This window comes from Macrotis lagotis, chromosome 2 (genome assembly GCF_037893015.1).
Source record: "Macrotis lagotis isolate mMagLag1 chromosome 2, bilby.v1.9.chrom.fasta, whole genome shotgun sequence".
In the NCBI taxonomy this organism is placed as follows: domain Eukaryota; kingdom Metazoa; phylum Chordata; class Mammalia; order Peramelemorphia; family Peramelidae; genus Macrotis; species Macrotis lagotis.
In genome coordinates this window covers 34,736,457-34,753,757 of record NC_133659.1, presented here as the reverse complement: position 1 = coordinate 34,753,757, position 17,301 = coordinate 34,736,457, and the positions used below count along the sequence as shown (strand labels likewise).

Genomic DNA, 17,301 nt, shown 5'->3' with positions numbered 1-17,301 from the left:
ACCTCACCTTGGGTTCCATCATTCAACTAGTTTTGAGATCATGCAATTGAGTTATAATCTAACCTACATCTCCACTGTGTTCACAAGGAATTATGTGAGAAGGTTGTTAAGTGTTTCACCAAAATTTTGGTAAATTCTAGAGCATTCCAATGTCTAGTGCTTTGGATTCTGAGAAGTCTTGTATTCTTATCATCAGAAGAAATGGGAGATGCTCATCAGGGTTATTAAGAATAATAATAAATAATAAACACTCACTTGTTTCAGGCTTTAACTTAGGCAGGACATGACTAAAGAGCCCTATCAAACAAGGTTGTCACCTCACTCAGGGTCAACTTGAAGGGAGGTTTCTAGGGTTGTGTCTCAAGTCTCCATTCTTGTTGTCTTAATTAATGTTTTAGTTATAACATGAATGAAAAAGAGAATGCCTGCGTGGGAAGAATAGGTAATTCAATGGAAAAGCTGTCAGGTTCTTAAAGAACAATCTAGGGGTGGCTAGGTGGTACAGTGGATAGAGCACTGTCCCTAGAGTCAGGAGGCCCTGAGTTCAAATATGACCTCAGACGATAATTACCTGGCTGTGTGGCCTTGGGCAAGTCACTTAACCCCATTGCCTTGCAAAAACTTAAGAAAAAAGAAAAAGAACAATTTGAAGCTATAAGACTCCTCTACATGGACAGTACTGATGACCTCATATTGTTCATTGTTACCAAAGTGAAGTGTAAGACCCTCCCCTGGGAACTTAGGACCTTTATCCTGGAGAAGTCTATGAAGCAGGTGTGCTCATTCCCTCCAATGCGGGAAGGGTGGCCTTATAGATGAAGTAATTAGCTACCCTCTGTGTTACCCAAAGGAGAGAACTTGGGTCAAAGGGTAGAAGTTTGAGGGAGGCAAATATCAACCCAGTGTAGAATGTAAACTCTTTGAGGGCAAGTTTTCATTTTGGTTTGTTTGGGGGGGGTTTTGCATCTGTGTCCCCAGAATCTAGCACAGTGGCTGCTACTTTGTAATAGCTTAGTCAGTGTTTCTCTAACTGAATTGAATTGAATGAATATTAAAGAGGTTCCTAAAAATTGAAAAAAATGACATCAATAGATGGTGAGCCCTTCATCATGAAAATGTGTGCTAATGGTAGCTGGATATCTAAATTTTAGTGTTGTCATAGAAGGACTGCTAGAAGGGACCTCTAAGGAGTTTTGATTACTCTGCAATATCTTATTCCTGATGGTCTCACCCTCTCTGAAAGGGTTATGATCAGCAGGCCTTGAACACTGAAGACTAAGCTTGAGACAAGAGAGTTGCCATATTTTCCTTTTCTTACTCTTCTTTCCTTGTCTTTTTTACAGTCCACAAGGGAAAATGCATTCTGACGAAGAAAATACAGTGCACCCCAGAGAATCGGTGGTGCACCCCAGCAGAATTCTTGACCATAGGCTCTGAGACCACAAACTCTGAGATCACTTTCTGGACTCGCAAAATCCACAGTGGTGGACTGCTTCTGCAGACCCTGATTGAGGTGGGCCCACAGACTCATCTCCTCCTTGGAATTCTGGGCAGCTCAACACCTTTCTTAGTGTGAGGAGGACAGTTCAGATGACCTGAGGTTTCAGGAAGGTCTGGTGTGAGATTCAGAACCATGCCCTAGACTTTAGCTCAAAAACTTGTTCTCTCTCTGCCCTCAACCTGAACTCATCCATCTTGTGTCTCTCTCATCCTTTCAGGACCCTAGCTTTTACCAGTTAAATTGAAAACAGTATAATTTGATCTGCTGAGTCAGTTTGATGTGTTTAATGGGAGTTAATGGGTTAATAAGAGAAGACAGTTCCATCATGAAATATCTCACTCATCTCTTATTTGAACTTTGGTTTTCTTGATGAAGAATCCTACCTTTCTTGCCCTAATCAAGACTCCAACACAAACTATTGGCAGTAGAATGTAAGCACCCTGAGGACTTCTACTTTGACTTCTACTTTTATAGCCTCATCACCAAGCATAATGCCTAGCATATATAGAAGTTGCTTTGGGTTGAGTTGAACCAGAGGGCAGGGGCAAGAGTAAGACAAAGACAAGCTGGTCAGAGAAGGGTGGTTTCAAACCTATGGGAAGAACTTTGTCATTCAGATCAGTCTGTAGGTGACTGCCTACCCCACATAGGCTAAGGGCCGTGGCACCTTCCCTGGATATGACTGGTCCAAGATAGTGAAGAAGAAATAAGCATGCTGAGACCTAAGGGCATGCCCTAAACCAGCTTAAGCACATGTAGCCTCTGCTAGCCTCATGAGAAGCTAAAGGCTATCTTCCCCTTACTAAACAGAGCTGGATATTGGGCAGATCATCCAATCTTGCCCCTGGAGAAAGCTACTATGTTTCTGGCCTCTAGGAACTGGGCGGGACAGCTTTCACCTGCCAATTTCCAGTTCCATGATTCTCCCCCCAGTAACCTACAGAGGTAAAAGGAACAACCCTCTAAAGTTGCTTTCTGAAATGAACGGGGCTCAACCTCCCTGATAGGAGTGGCCAGAATCATCATTTTAATCTAATCTATGAAAACCTTCCCAAGATAGCTTTACACATTCTAACCTCTGATCAGAGCATTGGAAAGGACATTTAGTCAATCCAACAAGTGTTTCATGAATTTTGTGCCAGATGAATGTTTGTCCTTCATTCTCAAAGAAGACCATGACATCAGGGAGGTGATGCCATGACAAATACATGAAATGGATTTGAGTGAGGGGTTGCTGTGCTAAGTCACCAGCATCACATTCTCCTCCTGAACTATCTAGGTCAAATGATGAGATATGAAACAGGACAAATGAAGATGGCCCTGGATATGAGGCAATCAGGGTTAAATGACTTGCTTAAGGTCACACAGTTAGTAAATATCTGAGACTGGATTCAAGCTCCTGTCCTCCTGACTCCAAGGCCAGTGCTCTATCCACTGCTTCTAGTACCATATATTGTCCTGTGGTATGGGTACACAAAGACAACAGTGGAATAATCCCTGTCATTCTATTGAAGGAAGCGTGACCAGGGTCCCCAAGACTCTATGACCCAGTTCATTACTGAGCCCTTGACAAGATCACTGCTGCTCACATTTTCCAAAGTGAAAGACTGTATCCCCACGATACCCACATTCAGGGACCACCACCTAGTCAACAGGCTTCCCAGAGCACTGGGGCTCTCTTGCTCCCCTTTCTTCTTACACTATCAGGAACAGGGCCAGATGAGGGATACCAGCTCAGGAACCTGGATCCTTCCTGTGGTGAGGGCCTCATGCAGTTTGAGCACCCAGTCTCTCTCCATGGAGACCCTTTTGTCCTTGAGATGTGGTTCTGAACTTCCTCCACAGTTGGGTAGATAATTTCAGTAATTATGTCTGAGGGAATCCATACAGGATGAGCTGTTTTACCCAGTCCCAGAAAGAGATCTGCCCAAGGAAGGGTTTAGTACCTCCAGTGAGGACCTCCCTCAATGCCTCTCCATCTTCTTCTCTCTATACAGTATGATATTTTGAAGCTTCACCCTGACAGCTGTACCTGTGCCATCTGCAGAGAAGAAGATGCCTTTGTAAGTTCTAATTCCCTCCCTTTTCCTGTCTTGTGTGTGTCCATCTTCTTAGGACAGTAAGGTTAATCTGGGACTTCCTCATCTTCTCATTTGCCCTTGAGGAAGTCAGGGCAAGGAGAGGATCATCTGCTTGCTCCAGCCACCCAGGGAGTCAGTGGAGGAGCAAAGAGAAGGTGGCCAGACCCGCACTCCAGGGCCCTCCCCTGTGCTTCTGAACCCACCTCCTATCATCAGATACACTATTTTTTCCATCAAGAAATTAAAAAATTGGCAGCTTGCTTATCATTGTTGTTGTTGGGTCAGTTTTTGGTCATGTCCATCTCTCTGTGATCTCATCTGTGATTTTCTTGGCAAAGACACTCGAGTGATTTGCTATTTTTTAGCTTTTTTTTTAATAGATGAGAAAACTGAGGCAAATAGGATTAAGAGTGCTGCCCAGGGTCTTACAACTCATAAGTGTCTCAGGTCAGATTTGAACTCTTCTATCTAATGCCAGGCTATCCACTATACTACCTAACTGACCAAGCATGCATAGAGAGTTCCTTGAAGTTAGCAAAATGCTGTACAAATGTTATCTCATTGGCTCCCCAAAACTGAGACAGATGGAGTGAGGGAAGTAAGATTAGGGGGGCAATTGTAAAACTCAAAATAAATAAAATCTTTTAAAAAAACTGAGACAGACCGACTTTAAGACAGAAATTGAGGGCTTTTTTCTGAGGTCATACAATGACTGAGGTAGGATTCACACTCAGGTCTTCCTATTTTCCAAATTTAGCCTCCATCCATTGCCCCAACTGACTGCATTCTAAGAATGTTTAATAGGCTTTAAGAAAAAACTATAAAGTCTGAATGCAAAGGAAAGTATAGTATACTCACTTTTTAAAACTTCTTTTGTTTTTTCTCTCTTCTTTCTCATTTTCCCCCTTAGCTCTAATTCCTCTTTCACAATATGACTAAAATGGAGACAAGTTAAACACATGTACAACTTATATCAGATTGTTGGCTGCCATGGGGAGGGGAGAGGGAAGGGAAGGTGGTAGAAAATGTGGAACTCAAGTCTTGCAAAAAGGATGGATGCTGAAAATTATCTTTGCATGTATTTTGAGAAAAATAAATAAAATTAAAAAATTTTTAAAAGAGGATTATGTGTTAGAAGGGAATACCTTCATTGGTGAAATCACTAATCCCTGAGAAACTCAGGATCTATTGCTACCTACAGTATATATGTGCAACCTGAGAGCCCTATGGAAATATAAGATATTATATAATATAATATAATAAATATAATATAATATATTTATTATATTATATTAATATATTTTTATATATTATATTATTATATCTTCATATATATAAGTATATATTTAAATCAGAAACTCCCCAAACTGAAGATTTGTTTCATGTCATTGCTGACCATTTAAAAATGCACCAGTCAGGGGCGGCTAGGTGGCACAGTGGATAAAACACTGGCCCTAGAGTCAGGACTACCTGGGTTCAAATCCGGTCTCAGACACTTAATAATTACCTATCTGTGTGGCCTTGGGCAAGCCACTTAACCCTATTCACCTTGCAAAAACCTAAAATAAAAATGCACCAGTCATTTCAAAATTGGACATGTCATTTGGCAGAGAAATCTATGAGACTGGTTCAGTTAGGACCTGAGTGTTACTATTATTCCATTGCTCATGCCCTACATATCCTTTTGAAAAATCAAAGTTAATTTGATGCCTATTAGGAATCTATGTCCTCATAGATATCACTGGGCCTTGGTGGGAAAGGAATCCCTCATTCATAAGGGGGGGGGGAGGAAGGAAAGGAATTAGCATGATGTATTAAGAAAGTATACTCATATAGGAGGAGACCAAAGTGAAAATCAGTGGAAGCAGTTGGGCAAGTGATATTGTCAATGAAGGATAACAGACCACTGGGACAGAAAGAGGATATAGATGAAGAGTTGGAGAATCATTGCAAACCTTCAACAGGGACACCCACTATTTTCCTGTCTCATCCATCTGTATTGTTTCACCTCTATTTACTGTGTTATACATTTCCTCTTCACAAGAGATGTCAAGTACTTTCATGAGCATAAAATAAAACAGGTCCAAGATCCCACCCCCCAGATCCATAAGTAATATCTTCTCTCTCTCTCTCACCTTTTCAGCCAGAGAATAGTGATGAGTGCTTTGTGTGTGCAGATGGAGGTGAACTGTTACTCTGTGACTCATGCCCCAACTCTTACCATAGGAACTGCCATATTCCCAGTATCCCAGAGGACAAAAGGTAAGATCAGAATGACTGGATGGATACGTGGGCATGGGTAGCCCTATAAATATCAAGTTTTCAGGGTTCTAGGATATTTGTTAGAGGTATAGCCTCTCTAAGTATTTCCTGAAATTGATGACCTTATCCCCAGCTTTCCACTGATGATGACTATGCCATCCATCAGGAATAGTGGAACTCTTGTAGGCTGGGGAGGAGAACCACATCAACGCACACAGTTCTGAGTTTGCCTCATAATTATTCAAGAAATAGCTTGCCTCTGATGATCATTTGAATGAGATGGTGGAGCCTAATGTTTCACATTTGATCACAGTTGACCAATATCAGGACCCTGACTCTGTCAGGGAGCTAATGCTGCCAGCCCCCAGGATCCAGGTAAACTTATCCTTAGTCTCTTTGGAGAGAGAGAGAGAGAGAGAGAGAGAGAGAGAGAGAGAGAGAGAGAGAGAGAAGGGGAGAAGATGCCCATTGTACCCTTAATATTATGAGCAATGGCATCTGTCAAGAATACAGGATCCATAGTCATAGACACAAGGGCATGGTAGAGCATCTTCAAAGGTCCTCAGTCAGTGGAATAAGAAATATCGAGTCTGAAGATTATGACTAACATTTCCAGGGGACTAAAAAAATCTCTCCTTCCATTTTGTTGTCACTCCAAGGGTGAGCTCCTTGAAGGGAGGGACTGTCTTTTGCCTCTTTTTTTATATCCCAGCATCTAACACATTGCTCAGATCATAGCAGGTGTTTCATAAATGTTTATTGAGTAGTTGACTGACTAACTGACTGGTTCTCTGACCTCTCAGTCAGTGGAACTGCACCTTCTGCATAACAGAGAAGAATAAGGAGAAGGGAGGTCCAGAGAAAAAACCCTGCCAGCAAGAGTCTGAGGTTCTAAAACAGCGGATGTATCCTGAGCAGCAGCTGGTGAGTCAGCAGGCTGGCCTTTGTGAAAGTTGGTTCTTTCCAATTGCCCTGTGGTCACCAGCCTTTCATGCTACCAAGCCCCCCCACACACACACACAGAGTGCTCTCACGTTATCATCCAAAAATGCCCCACTCCAATTACTCTTTAGATACAAGTCAATAAAAAAGTTCATCTCTGGCCACTGTTGCAAGAGAGAGACATCATGAGACAAATGAGACAAATGAAAATCATCATTGAAGTTATTTCCCACAATCTCTTAGACTATTCAGAAATTCTGAAACCAGAGACAGGGAGTGAGGAAGTGCCCTCACCTGCCATCCCCTCACCTTACATCAAAATACATAGTTTTTCTGGGATCACAGTCATGAAGTCTCTGGCGTAAGGGAAATCTGTTGCAGTTCAAAGGCAGGAGAAGAATACTTCACAATCTGCTCATCAGTGATTGGTCTCAGGGTCCAAGATGGGATGCTCTCTTTCTTTTGGTTGACCAAATGAAGACAAAGTGTTAGGTTAAAGGGGATGTCCATTCAATGAAATCATTCTTGTCTAGCAAGGGAGCATATAGAGGTTCCTCCCGCTGCTGACTTTATCAGGTCCTTCACTCTTTGGAAGCATTAGGTGAGACACCCCTACTGCTACCCCCAGTTGACCTGGTTTTATCTCACACGAAAACTATCTTTTGTAGAAATGTGAATTTCTCCTGATGAAAACATACTGCTGCCGTGAAAGCATCCACTTTACTAAAGATCCATGCTATGTAAGTAACAGTGATTCAAAGAATGATCTTTCCTCTGATATTAAATTCATAATTTTAAATTATTTTAAATTAAAAATTAGATTTCTAAAAATTATTAAAAATTCATTCAGCTCCTACTTCACCCAGGCAGTAGAACAGAATGGGCACCTTGCAGCCAAATGTGTCTGCTGATCCCTTGGGTCCCCTATAGTTATCTGGTTTCCATGTGGGCCTGGAGCTCCTAATTATTTTATCAAAAACTGATGGAAGAAGCTTCTGGGTTGAAGCTGATGTCCTTTCCCTGTCTTTGTCAACAGGTTGAGCGATATTACCAGTACATCAAAGAACCCATGTGGCTGGACCTGGTGAAGGAGCGTCTGAGTGATGAGACTTATAATACAGTGCAGGGCTTTGTCCTGGATATGCGCCTAATTTTTTCCAACTGCAAGAAGTTTAACAGAGTGAGTAGCACTACTTGCTTCCTATGACCTGGCATCCTCAGCCTGGCTCCAGATTCTGACTTCTCTGTACTGCCTCTTCCCTTCAGTTCTTATCATCTTTCCTTTCTCTGCTGTCTACTTGGTCTACTCATTGCCTGCCTTGCCCTACCTTTCATACTCTGGGTCCTTTTGGTTGCTGCCTGACTGCCCACCTCCTGGTCCACTGCTCACCTCACCCAACTAGGGGCCTTCTACCTGTGGGATCACACTGTGATTTCAGCCATCCTTTATAAAGAACCCATGCACAGAAAACTCTGATTGCCCATCTTGTTCTGCCCTTGGGCACTTTGGTATTACCTGCTGTGAGTGATTCTCTTGGTCCCAAGGCTAAGCTCCTCCAAGATCCATGACTTCTGGATACTTCTTCCTAGACAACCCTTTTCTAGGCTCATCTTCCTCCCCTCCCCCCCCTTCAAACCCAGTGTTGTGGTCTGGCTGGACCCCTGAGGCAGATGGAAAATTATTCTCTTGAATTCACCACTTATAGGAAGCTAGTTCTGGGGAGGCCATAGTCACCCAAGGATCTTGATCAGTGGAATAAAAGAATGTCATGACCAGGAGCCTCAGCGCTCTCCTAACTTTTGCCAGAAGGCCCATGGAGTCTCATTTATGCTAGTTATTATCATTGTGCTAATCCCCAAAGACAGAGGGGAAAAAAATGAACTTGTCAGACAAAATTCTGGATTTCTTCTATAGAAGATACAAGTGCTAGGAAATCCATTCAAGCCATAGTGTTCATTCTTGTTTATGACAGAATAGAAAGGCCTTATTAGTAAAACATTCATAATTATCTACAGAAAGGTCATCCGATTGGGGTCTGTTGGCTATATCCACCAATTCTCTGGCTAGCTGCCCTCAGACCTTAGAACATTCTTTGCTCTCTTCTCATTCTCTTCTCTCTTCCTCCATCATTCTCAAAGAAGACCATGACATCAGGAAAGTGATGCTATGACAAGCATATGAATTGGATTTTTAAATGAGGGGTTGCTGTACTAAAACACCAGCCTCACTTTCTCCTCCAGAGCCATTCAGGTCCAGTGACCAGATATGAATCAGGATGATTGGAGATGGCCCTGGGTGGGAGGCATTCAAGGTTAAGTGACCTGCCCAAAGTCACACAGCTGGTAAGTGGCAAGTGTCTGAGGCTAGATTTGAAATCTTGACTCCTAGGTTAGTACTCTAGCTGCCCCATTCCCCCTCTCTAGCCCCCAAATTTAAGAAAGTTTACCATTCTAGATAGGCACAAGGTCTTGCCCTCACTGATTCCAGCTGTGCCTCAAGCCTGGACACGATGACCAGTTCATTCCTTGGAAGTCAGGAATCCCTTACTTAATTTCTATTTTAAAATTTTAATTATTTTTCCCAATAAAGAAGCATTTTCTTTCCCTTTCTATCTCCCTTCCATTGAGAAGGAAGAAAGGAAGGGAGAAAAGAAGAAAAGAAAAAAGAAAAGGAGAAAGGGAAGAAGAGAAGAAAGGAAGAAGGGCCGAAGGAAAGAAGGAAAGGAGCAAAGGAGGGAGAAAGGGAAAGCTCTTATAATAAACAAAGTCAATTCCCACATCAGTTATATCCAAATATTTGTGCTTCATTTTGACTTCTGAGCCCATCATCTGTCAGCTCTCTGGAATTGTCGTCTCCCATTTCATCAGTCAGACTTCTCAAGTCTTTCAAATGTTGTTTTTCTTTGTAGTATAGTTATTACAGTAAAAATTGCTCCTTTCATTCTGCATCAGTTCATACAAGTCTTCCCAAGTTTCTCTGAAACCTTCCGATTCATTTATTTCTTGTAGCACATTGATGTTTCTTGACATTCATATATACCATAACTTGTTCAGTCCTTCACCATCTAATAGGTATCCCTTCTGTTTGTAATTCTTTACCACCACAAAAAAGGTACTGTCAGTATATTTGACTATATGGTTCCTTTTCTTCTTTATCACTTTCAGATATACGCCTAATAATACTAGTGTCACTGAGTCAAAAACACACACACAGTTTAGTGACTTTTGGAGTACAGTTCCAAATTGCCTTCCAAAATAATTGGCTCAATTCACAATTCCACTAACAGTGCATCATTGTTCCTGTTGTCCATTGTCTAAGTGGCTGGGTGACACAATTGATAGAACTCAGTACCTGGAGTCTGGAGATCTAATTTAAAATCATGCCTGTCCCTTATTGTGTGACTCTGAGCAAGTCATTTACCCTCTGCCTGCTTCAGTTTCTTCATCTATAAAAATGGAAATAATGATAACTCTCATTTCCCAGGGTTGTTGTAATGATCAAATCAGATAATATTTGTAAAAGTGCAATGTGATCATTAACTATTGTTTTCTTCCAGGACAAGCCATTCAGCCGTGTGGGAGAAAAACTGGAGAAAACGTTTGAGAGAAATTTCAAAAAAATCTTTGATATTTTGTGACATAAAGTGGCCTGATGAGTATTTCCATGATTCCCTCCAACCCTGGTCTTCTTTAATTATGAACCACTTCAGTCCCAGGTTCTGCTTCCTCCTTGGTCGGAGCCAGGGAATTCTGGATCTGTCTCAGGGCTCCCTTGCCAAGGGCTACAAGATTCTGACCTCTTTGCTGGCTTTCCTCCCATATGTCCTCAGCTCTACTGAAGCCCTTGTGGCCTTTCCTTTCTATTTTAATTCAGGGCTTTTCCAATAGATTCAATAAGAAATTGGCAGGTTCTATATCAGATTACTTGTTATCCTAAGATGGGAGGAAGAAAAGATGGGAGGGAGAAAATATTACGAAAACAAATGTTGAAAATTATCTTCACATCTAATTGGGAAAATAAATACTTAAAAAAAAAGTTGACACTGAAGAGGGGACATGTCTGAGATCCAAAGAAGCGTGAATTGCATGTAAAAAAAAAGAAATTGTCAGATTCCTATGACATGTTCAATATTGCAAATTAAGCATTTCGCCCACAGAGTTTCCAATTTTTGTTGCACTCCCCAAAATGCCAAAACAATTCCATGGAGGTTGATTGACCTGAGATCGATACTTCCATTCGTTCATTCATTTATTCATTCATCCATTCAAACACAAAACATTTATAGAAGCCTAGGAATGATTGAGAGCATCTTTGTACCACCCTTCCTTAATTTTTCACATGAGGCAAATGAAGTCCAGAGAGGGGATGGAACTTGACTTAGAATAGCAAGGGGCAGAACCAGGATCTGATCCTGATCCTGCCTGCTTTCTAAGCCATATTGCCTCCCTGCAGACCTACCAAGCAAGGTCCTTACCCTCAGGGGGTTTGGCACTCCCTCAATCCACATGTTCTTTTAGCATAGATAGCAAGAAAACTAAATTTGGTGGGAGCCTGACAGCTTGGAGGGTCTTTGGGCCTGTACTGGAAATTATTTCTGATTCCTAGCTCACTGAGAAGTGTTTGTGGAATTGACCCAAATTCAATTTGAAGAAAATTGAGACTTAAACCAATCACAAACTTTGTCCCCACCCCAAGTTTGCCTAGTGAGTAAGCCAGGCAGGGAATTATAGGAGGGGATGTATTTCATATGTCCAGAGTACAGGATAACCTTGAAATCCTAAAGCCTGGGTTGTTTCTATCACATACCTGGAAAATAAAGGCCACCTTGGGGATTGAAGGAGGCATTCCTATGGCTATTGGCTAGGCTTGCTGAACTTGGAGCCACTAACACTGCTTCTGGACTGTCAATCCTATACCAGGTAAAAGAAGTTGTCTGAGCAGCTAGGTGGAGCAGTGGATAGCACACGGGCCCTGGAGGACCTGAGTTCCTCAGACACTTAATAATTACCTATCTGTGTAGCCTTGGGCAAGCCACTTAACCCCACTGTATCACCAAAAAAAAAAAAAAAACCTAAAAAAAAGAGGTGGCAGTCATTTGGTTTTTCTATAGGGTAACTCCTATAGATAAAGTCATAAAGTATTTGTAAATTTCTTAGCATCAAGCTAACAAACTTGTTTTCTTCTTCCTCTTTCTATAATTTATATATATATATATATATATATATATATAATTTATATATATATTTTTATAGATACAGATAATGTATGCATCTGTATGTATATCTATATGCATATCTATACATATAATATATATTTTCTATATTTTCCTATCATTTTTAGAATTGAAACCTACATTTTTAAAATGAAATACTTTTTATTTTGTTAAAATATATTTAAATTCAGGGATCTTTTCTTACTCTGCTACCCTACCCAGGCAGGGCAATTCAAGTCACTAGCATCTTGGGCTTTGGGGCAAATTCACAACTGGGGAGTAGCAGCCACACCCCAGTAAGGGCATTTATGTTGGCAAGAACTGCAGAGGATGAAATACTGTAGAACTGAGAGCTAATCTAGTCCAAGCCTCTTATTCTACAGTTGGGAAAACTGAAGTCTAGGGACTTTCCCAAGGAACTTTCCCAAGATCTCCCAGGGACAGGGACTCCCAGAGTGTTGTGGAGGTAACAGGAAGTCGGGGAAGAGAAAACAACAGAACCACTCCAAGATAGGGACCACATAACCAGGTAATAGGAGGGGATAGAGTGATAAGGACAAGATATTACAGTTAAGAATGAAAGTGTGACAGCAGGGAGAACCTTCATCTTCCCTGGGAGAGAAAGTTAAGATGGTGAGTGTTTCCCTCCATGGACATCCTCCTCTCTCATAGATTACCTGGGCAATGTGAGACTCACTACCTGCTAGAACCTCCATTTTTCTCTCTGAAATGCACTTTGTATCTGCCACCTCCTCTTTCCCAAGAGGGAAACCAAAATTCATTTGATTCTTTAAAAAGCAAACCTTGGAGCAAAGTAGGAAAAACTGGCATTTCCTGAATGATGCAAGAAAGTTAACTTCTTTTACCACCCCCCCTAACATGAGGACTTCTGTTTTCTACACTATGACACAAATATTGTTCCTTCCATACATATTTTGATAACAAAAGCCCTGCTTTTCTGGGGAACCTGTCCTGCCATCTTTGCCTGTAAAATAAAGAACATTGTAATCAATAAAGCATGAACAAAAGACAAAATGTTCTCTCCTTATTCCCTTCAGAGAGGTTTTTAACAGTGGAATAGGTCATTCGATGAGCATTTATTAACCACCCACTATGTGTGTGTGGGGTGGAGGAATAGACATTTACATAGAAGCTACCCTCAAACTTATGTCAGCAATGTGCATATTTCAGAAGAGGGACTTTATCCTGGTTCAGATGCTATAGAAATACTGAAAGCCATCCTGAGCTGTCTCTGAGATTCTAGAATAACCCAACACTCAATACTCCCAAGAAGGGACTAGGACCAGCCCAGATTTTTTTCCAGAAATATACAGAATCCACCCCTCATAAAGCTAATATGGTGACAAGGATGCCCAAAATTCAATTCTAGAAGGAGAGAATGACTACAAAATACCTATAAATATATGTTAAGGGAAAAACACAGCCTGGCCACACATTCAGCTAGAATTCCTGGAAGAGTTGAAGCAAAAAGTTTTTTTTTTTTAAGTTAAAAAAATAACAATGAAATGAGAGCATTAGAGGAAAAATTAGAAGGGAAATGAGAGTTGTGAAAGAATTGAAAAGGGAATTAACATTTTGGCATGGGAGCCACAAAATTTTGCCTAAGCAACAACAAAATAGAACAGACCAAATAGAAGTCAGGGATTTTTCGAGACTTCAAAAATATTAAAACAAAATCAAAAAATAACAGTAGAAGAAAAATGTAACAATAAAAAACTTACTTGGAAGACAGATTAAGGAGAAAAAATTAAGAATCACTGGACTACCTAAATGTGAGGGCCAGAAAAAGAATCTAGACATAATACTGTAAGAAATCAAATCCCTGGTTCTCTGAAAAAAACAGGACAAAGTAGAAATATAAAGAAACCATTGATGACATTTTGAAAGAAACTCCAAAATGAAAACTTCCAGGAATATTATAGTCAAAATACAGAGCTTCCAAGTCAAAGAATAATTATTGCAGGCAACTAAACAGAATTCAAGTCCTGACAGGCCACAGTTAGGATTCCGCAAGATTTAGCAGCCAGCAATTAAAAGAAAAGAAGAAAGCTAGGAATAGTATGTTCCACAAGACAAGGATATAGGCTTACCTAGCAAAACTGAATATAATTTTCTTGGGGTTAGAAGGGAATGGATGTTTAGTGAAATAGAGGATTTACAAGTATTCCTGATAAAAAGACCAAAAGCTCAAAGAAACAATGAAGTTAAAACACAAGAGTGAAGAGATTCACAAGCAGGAAAGCAGGCTTGAACAATTAAAAGGGATTTAAGAAAGAGTTATATGTAAAGTGGTTATATGTAATTATGGGGAGAAAGGATGAAGCATGTTCCCATCATCATCAGGATTAAATCTAATTAGAACTCCTAGGAAAGGTTATATTAGATTTTAATGATCTTAAAAGAATAATGGAAATAGAAGAGGAATACATTGCTGAAGGGAAAAAAAGTAAGATTAAGGAAAATTATCTCACATGATCAGGGTGCAAAAGAAGACATCCACAAAGACAAGGAGGAAAGAGTTGGGGGGAATGGCTGACATAAGAACTTCATTTGGGGCGGCTAGGTGGCGCAGTGGATAGAGCACTGGCCTTGGAGTCAGGAGTACCTGAGTTCAAATCCAGCCTCAGACACTTAATAATTACCTAGCTGTGTGGCCTTGGGCAAGCCACTTAACCCCATTGCCTTGAAAAATCTAAAAAAAAAGAACTTCACTCATCAGAAGTAGTCAAAGGAGGGAAAAATATACATGCACATACACAGAGTAGGGTACAGAAATACATTTCTCTCAACAGAGAATGAAAGAGAAAGGAGAAGAGAGAACTAGAAGGAAGGCCTAGTCCTAAGTAAAGCAAATTCTACCTAAGGGGGCTACAAAAGTATTTGAAGCTATTTATGATGGGGTAAAGAACTGAAAAATAAAGAGGTAATCATTGGGTAATGGTTGATCAAATTATGGCATATGAATGTATGAATGTAATGGAATAGTATTATGCTATAAGAAATGGTAAAGGGGGCCAGCTAGGTGGTGCAGTGGATAAAGCACTGGCCCTAGGGTCAGGAGGACCTGAGTTCAAATTCAGCCCCAGGCACTTAATAATTCCCTAGCTGTGTGGCCTTGGGAATGTCACTTAATCTTACTGAATTAAATAAATAAAAATTTAAATAATCAAAAAAAAAAAAGAAATGGTGAAGGGGATAGTTTCATAGAAACCTGGGAAGACTTCTATGAATTGATGTAGAGTGAAGTGAACAAGATCAGAAGAATAATTTATATAATGACAACAATGGTAAAGAACTTTACAGGGGTGGCTGGGTGGCGCAGTGGATAGAGCACCGGCCCTGGAGTCAGGAGTACCTGAGTTCAAATGCAGCCTCAGACACTTCATACTTACCTAGCTGTGTGGCCTTGGGCAAACCACTTAACCCCATTGCCTTGCAAAAAAAAAAAGAAGACAACTTTACAGATTTGGGTCTCTGATCAGTGTTATGACCAACCACAATTTCAAAGATTTATTATGAAACATGTTACCTACCACATGATAGAAAGATGAAACTCTTAGTATAAAATGAAATGAACATACATGCAAATATATGCAAATATTATATATATATATAGAAAAATAGATTTCTTCAGCTTTTCAAAGCTGTTTTTTAACGATGATGTTATTATTATTATAAAATTTTTTCTCCTGGTTTTGCTCACTTCACTTTGAATCAATTCATACAAGTCTTCCCAGGTTTTCTGAAACTATCCCCTTACTCATTTCTTAGAATTCAAGAGTATTCCATCACACATTCATATGCCATAATTTGTTAAAACTTCCCCAATTGATGGGCACTCAATTATTTGACACCTCTAAAAGAGCTATAAATATTTTGATATTTTCTTAGTTTATTTTGCTTGGAAGTAACCCCCCCCTTTTAATTTGCCTTCCCTCTAATTCCTCTGTCTCCTTCCCTTTCCCTCCTAACATCCTCATGAATAAGATTTACTTCTGTACTGTTTGTCTGTGTGTGTGTGTGTGTGTGTGTGTGTGTGATTGTTCCTCAGAGTACAAGGCATAAGAAGATTAAAAAGGCAATGAAGAACTTTAAAAGCAAAACAGAGGATTTTTTCTTTTTGATACTAGAGGTTGATAGGAAGCCACTGGAGTAGACTGAAGTGGAGGAATGTGATATAGTCTTCTCTGCTTTAAGATGAACAATTTGATAGTTAAGTGAAGGTTAGATTGGACTAGGAAGGGTGGCTAGGTGGTGCAGTGGATAGAGCACCATCCCTGAAGTCAGGAGTACCTGAGTTCAAATCCAGACTCAGACACTTAATAATGACCTAGCTGTGTGGCCTTGGGCAAGCCACTTACCCCATTGCCTTGAAAAATCTGACAAAAAAAAAGATTGGACTAGGAAGAATCTGGAAGTAGGAAGACCAACCAACAGGCTATTATAATGATCCAAGGGTAAGGTGATAAGGGTCTGCTCTTTGGTGGCTTTGTTAGGGGAGATAAGATTGCCAGACTTAGAAGATAAAATCAACAGGATTTGACAACTGGTTGCCTTTGGGGATGAGTTTAGAAAGAGTGAGTAGAGAATAACCAGATTTGGAGTAACTAGGAGGACAATGGTGCTCTCTACAATATTAGAGAAGTTAAGGAGAGGGGAGGGATTTGGAGAAAAGGTAATGGGTCAGTTGTGGACATGTGGAGTTTAGGATGTCTACAGGGTATTTGGTTTGAAATGTCTCATAAGCAGTTAGAGTATGAAGTCAGGAGAAATATTAGGGAGAGACAAGTATATCTGAAAGTCATCTGCCTGGAGATGATGATTAAAACCAGAGAACTAACATCTTTCAGTTTATGAAGGAATTTGGAGAGACAAAAAAAAAAAGAGAACCCAGAATAGAGTTTGGGGAAATAACTGCTGATAGCAGGAATGATGTAGATGAAGAGTCAACCAAAAAAATTGAGAAGAATGAGCAGAAGGTAGAAGGGAAACCAGGAGAGAACAATAGAATGGCAACCTGAGGTAGCGGAATGGGAATGGCAGTGTCAAAGACTGCAACCAAGTTCAGAAGAATATAGTGGACACAACACAAAACCTGGCTTAGGAGGGTCGGAATTTAAATCCAGCCTCAGACACTTATTACAGTTGTTGAAAAATACTTAACCCAACTGCCCCCAAAAAAAGAGGAAGAAGAAGAGGGAAGAAGAAGAGGAAGAGGGAGAAGAAGAAGTAGAAGAAGAAGAAGAAGAAAGAAGGAGGAGGAAGAAGAAGAAGAAGGAAG

General features: G+C 40.4%; 1 protein-coding gene across 4 annotated transcripts in view; it reads left to right on the top strand.

Annotated features, from left to right (window-relative positions):
- The window catches only part of LOC141512596 (uncharacterized), a 51,390-nt gene extending 40,936 nt beyond the window's left edge, over positions 1–10,454 (top strand). For 3 of the 4 annotated variants that reach the window (XM_074221662.1, XM_074221659.1, XM_074221660.1), the window contains 7 exons: positions 1,344–1,513; positions 3,499–3,564; positions 5,726–5,844; positions 6,648–6,768; positions 7,455–7,526; positions 7,823–7,966; positions 10,344–10,454. In XM_074221662.1, the coding sequence (XP_074077763.1) occupies positions 1,344–1,513; positions 3,499–3,564; positions 5,726–5,844; positions 6,648–6,768; positions 7,455–7,526; positions 7,823–7,966; positions 10,344–10,424 (773 nt within the window). In that variant the 3' untranslated portion in view covers positions 10,425–10,454. The other variant, XM_074221661.1, reaches the window with a different exon arrangement.
- The last annotated feature ends 6,847 nt before the right edge of the window (positions 10,455–17,301 follow it).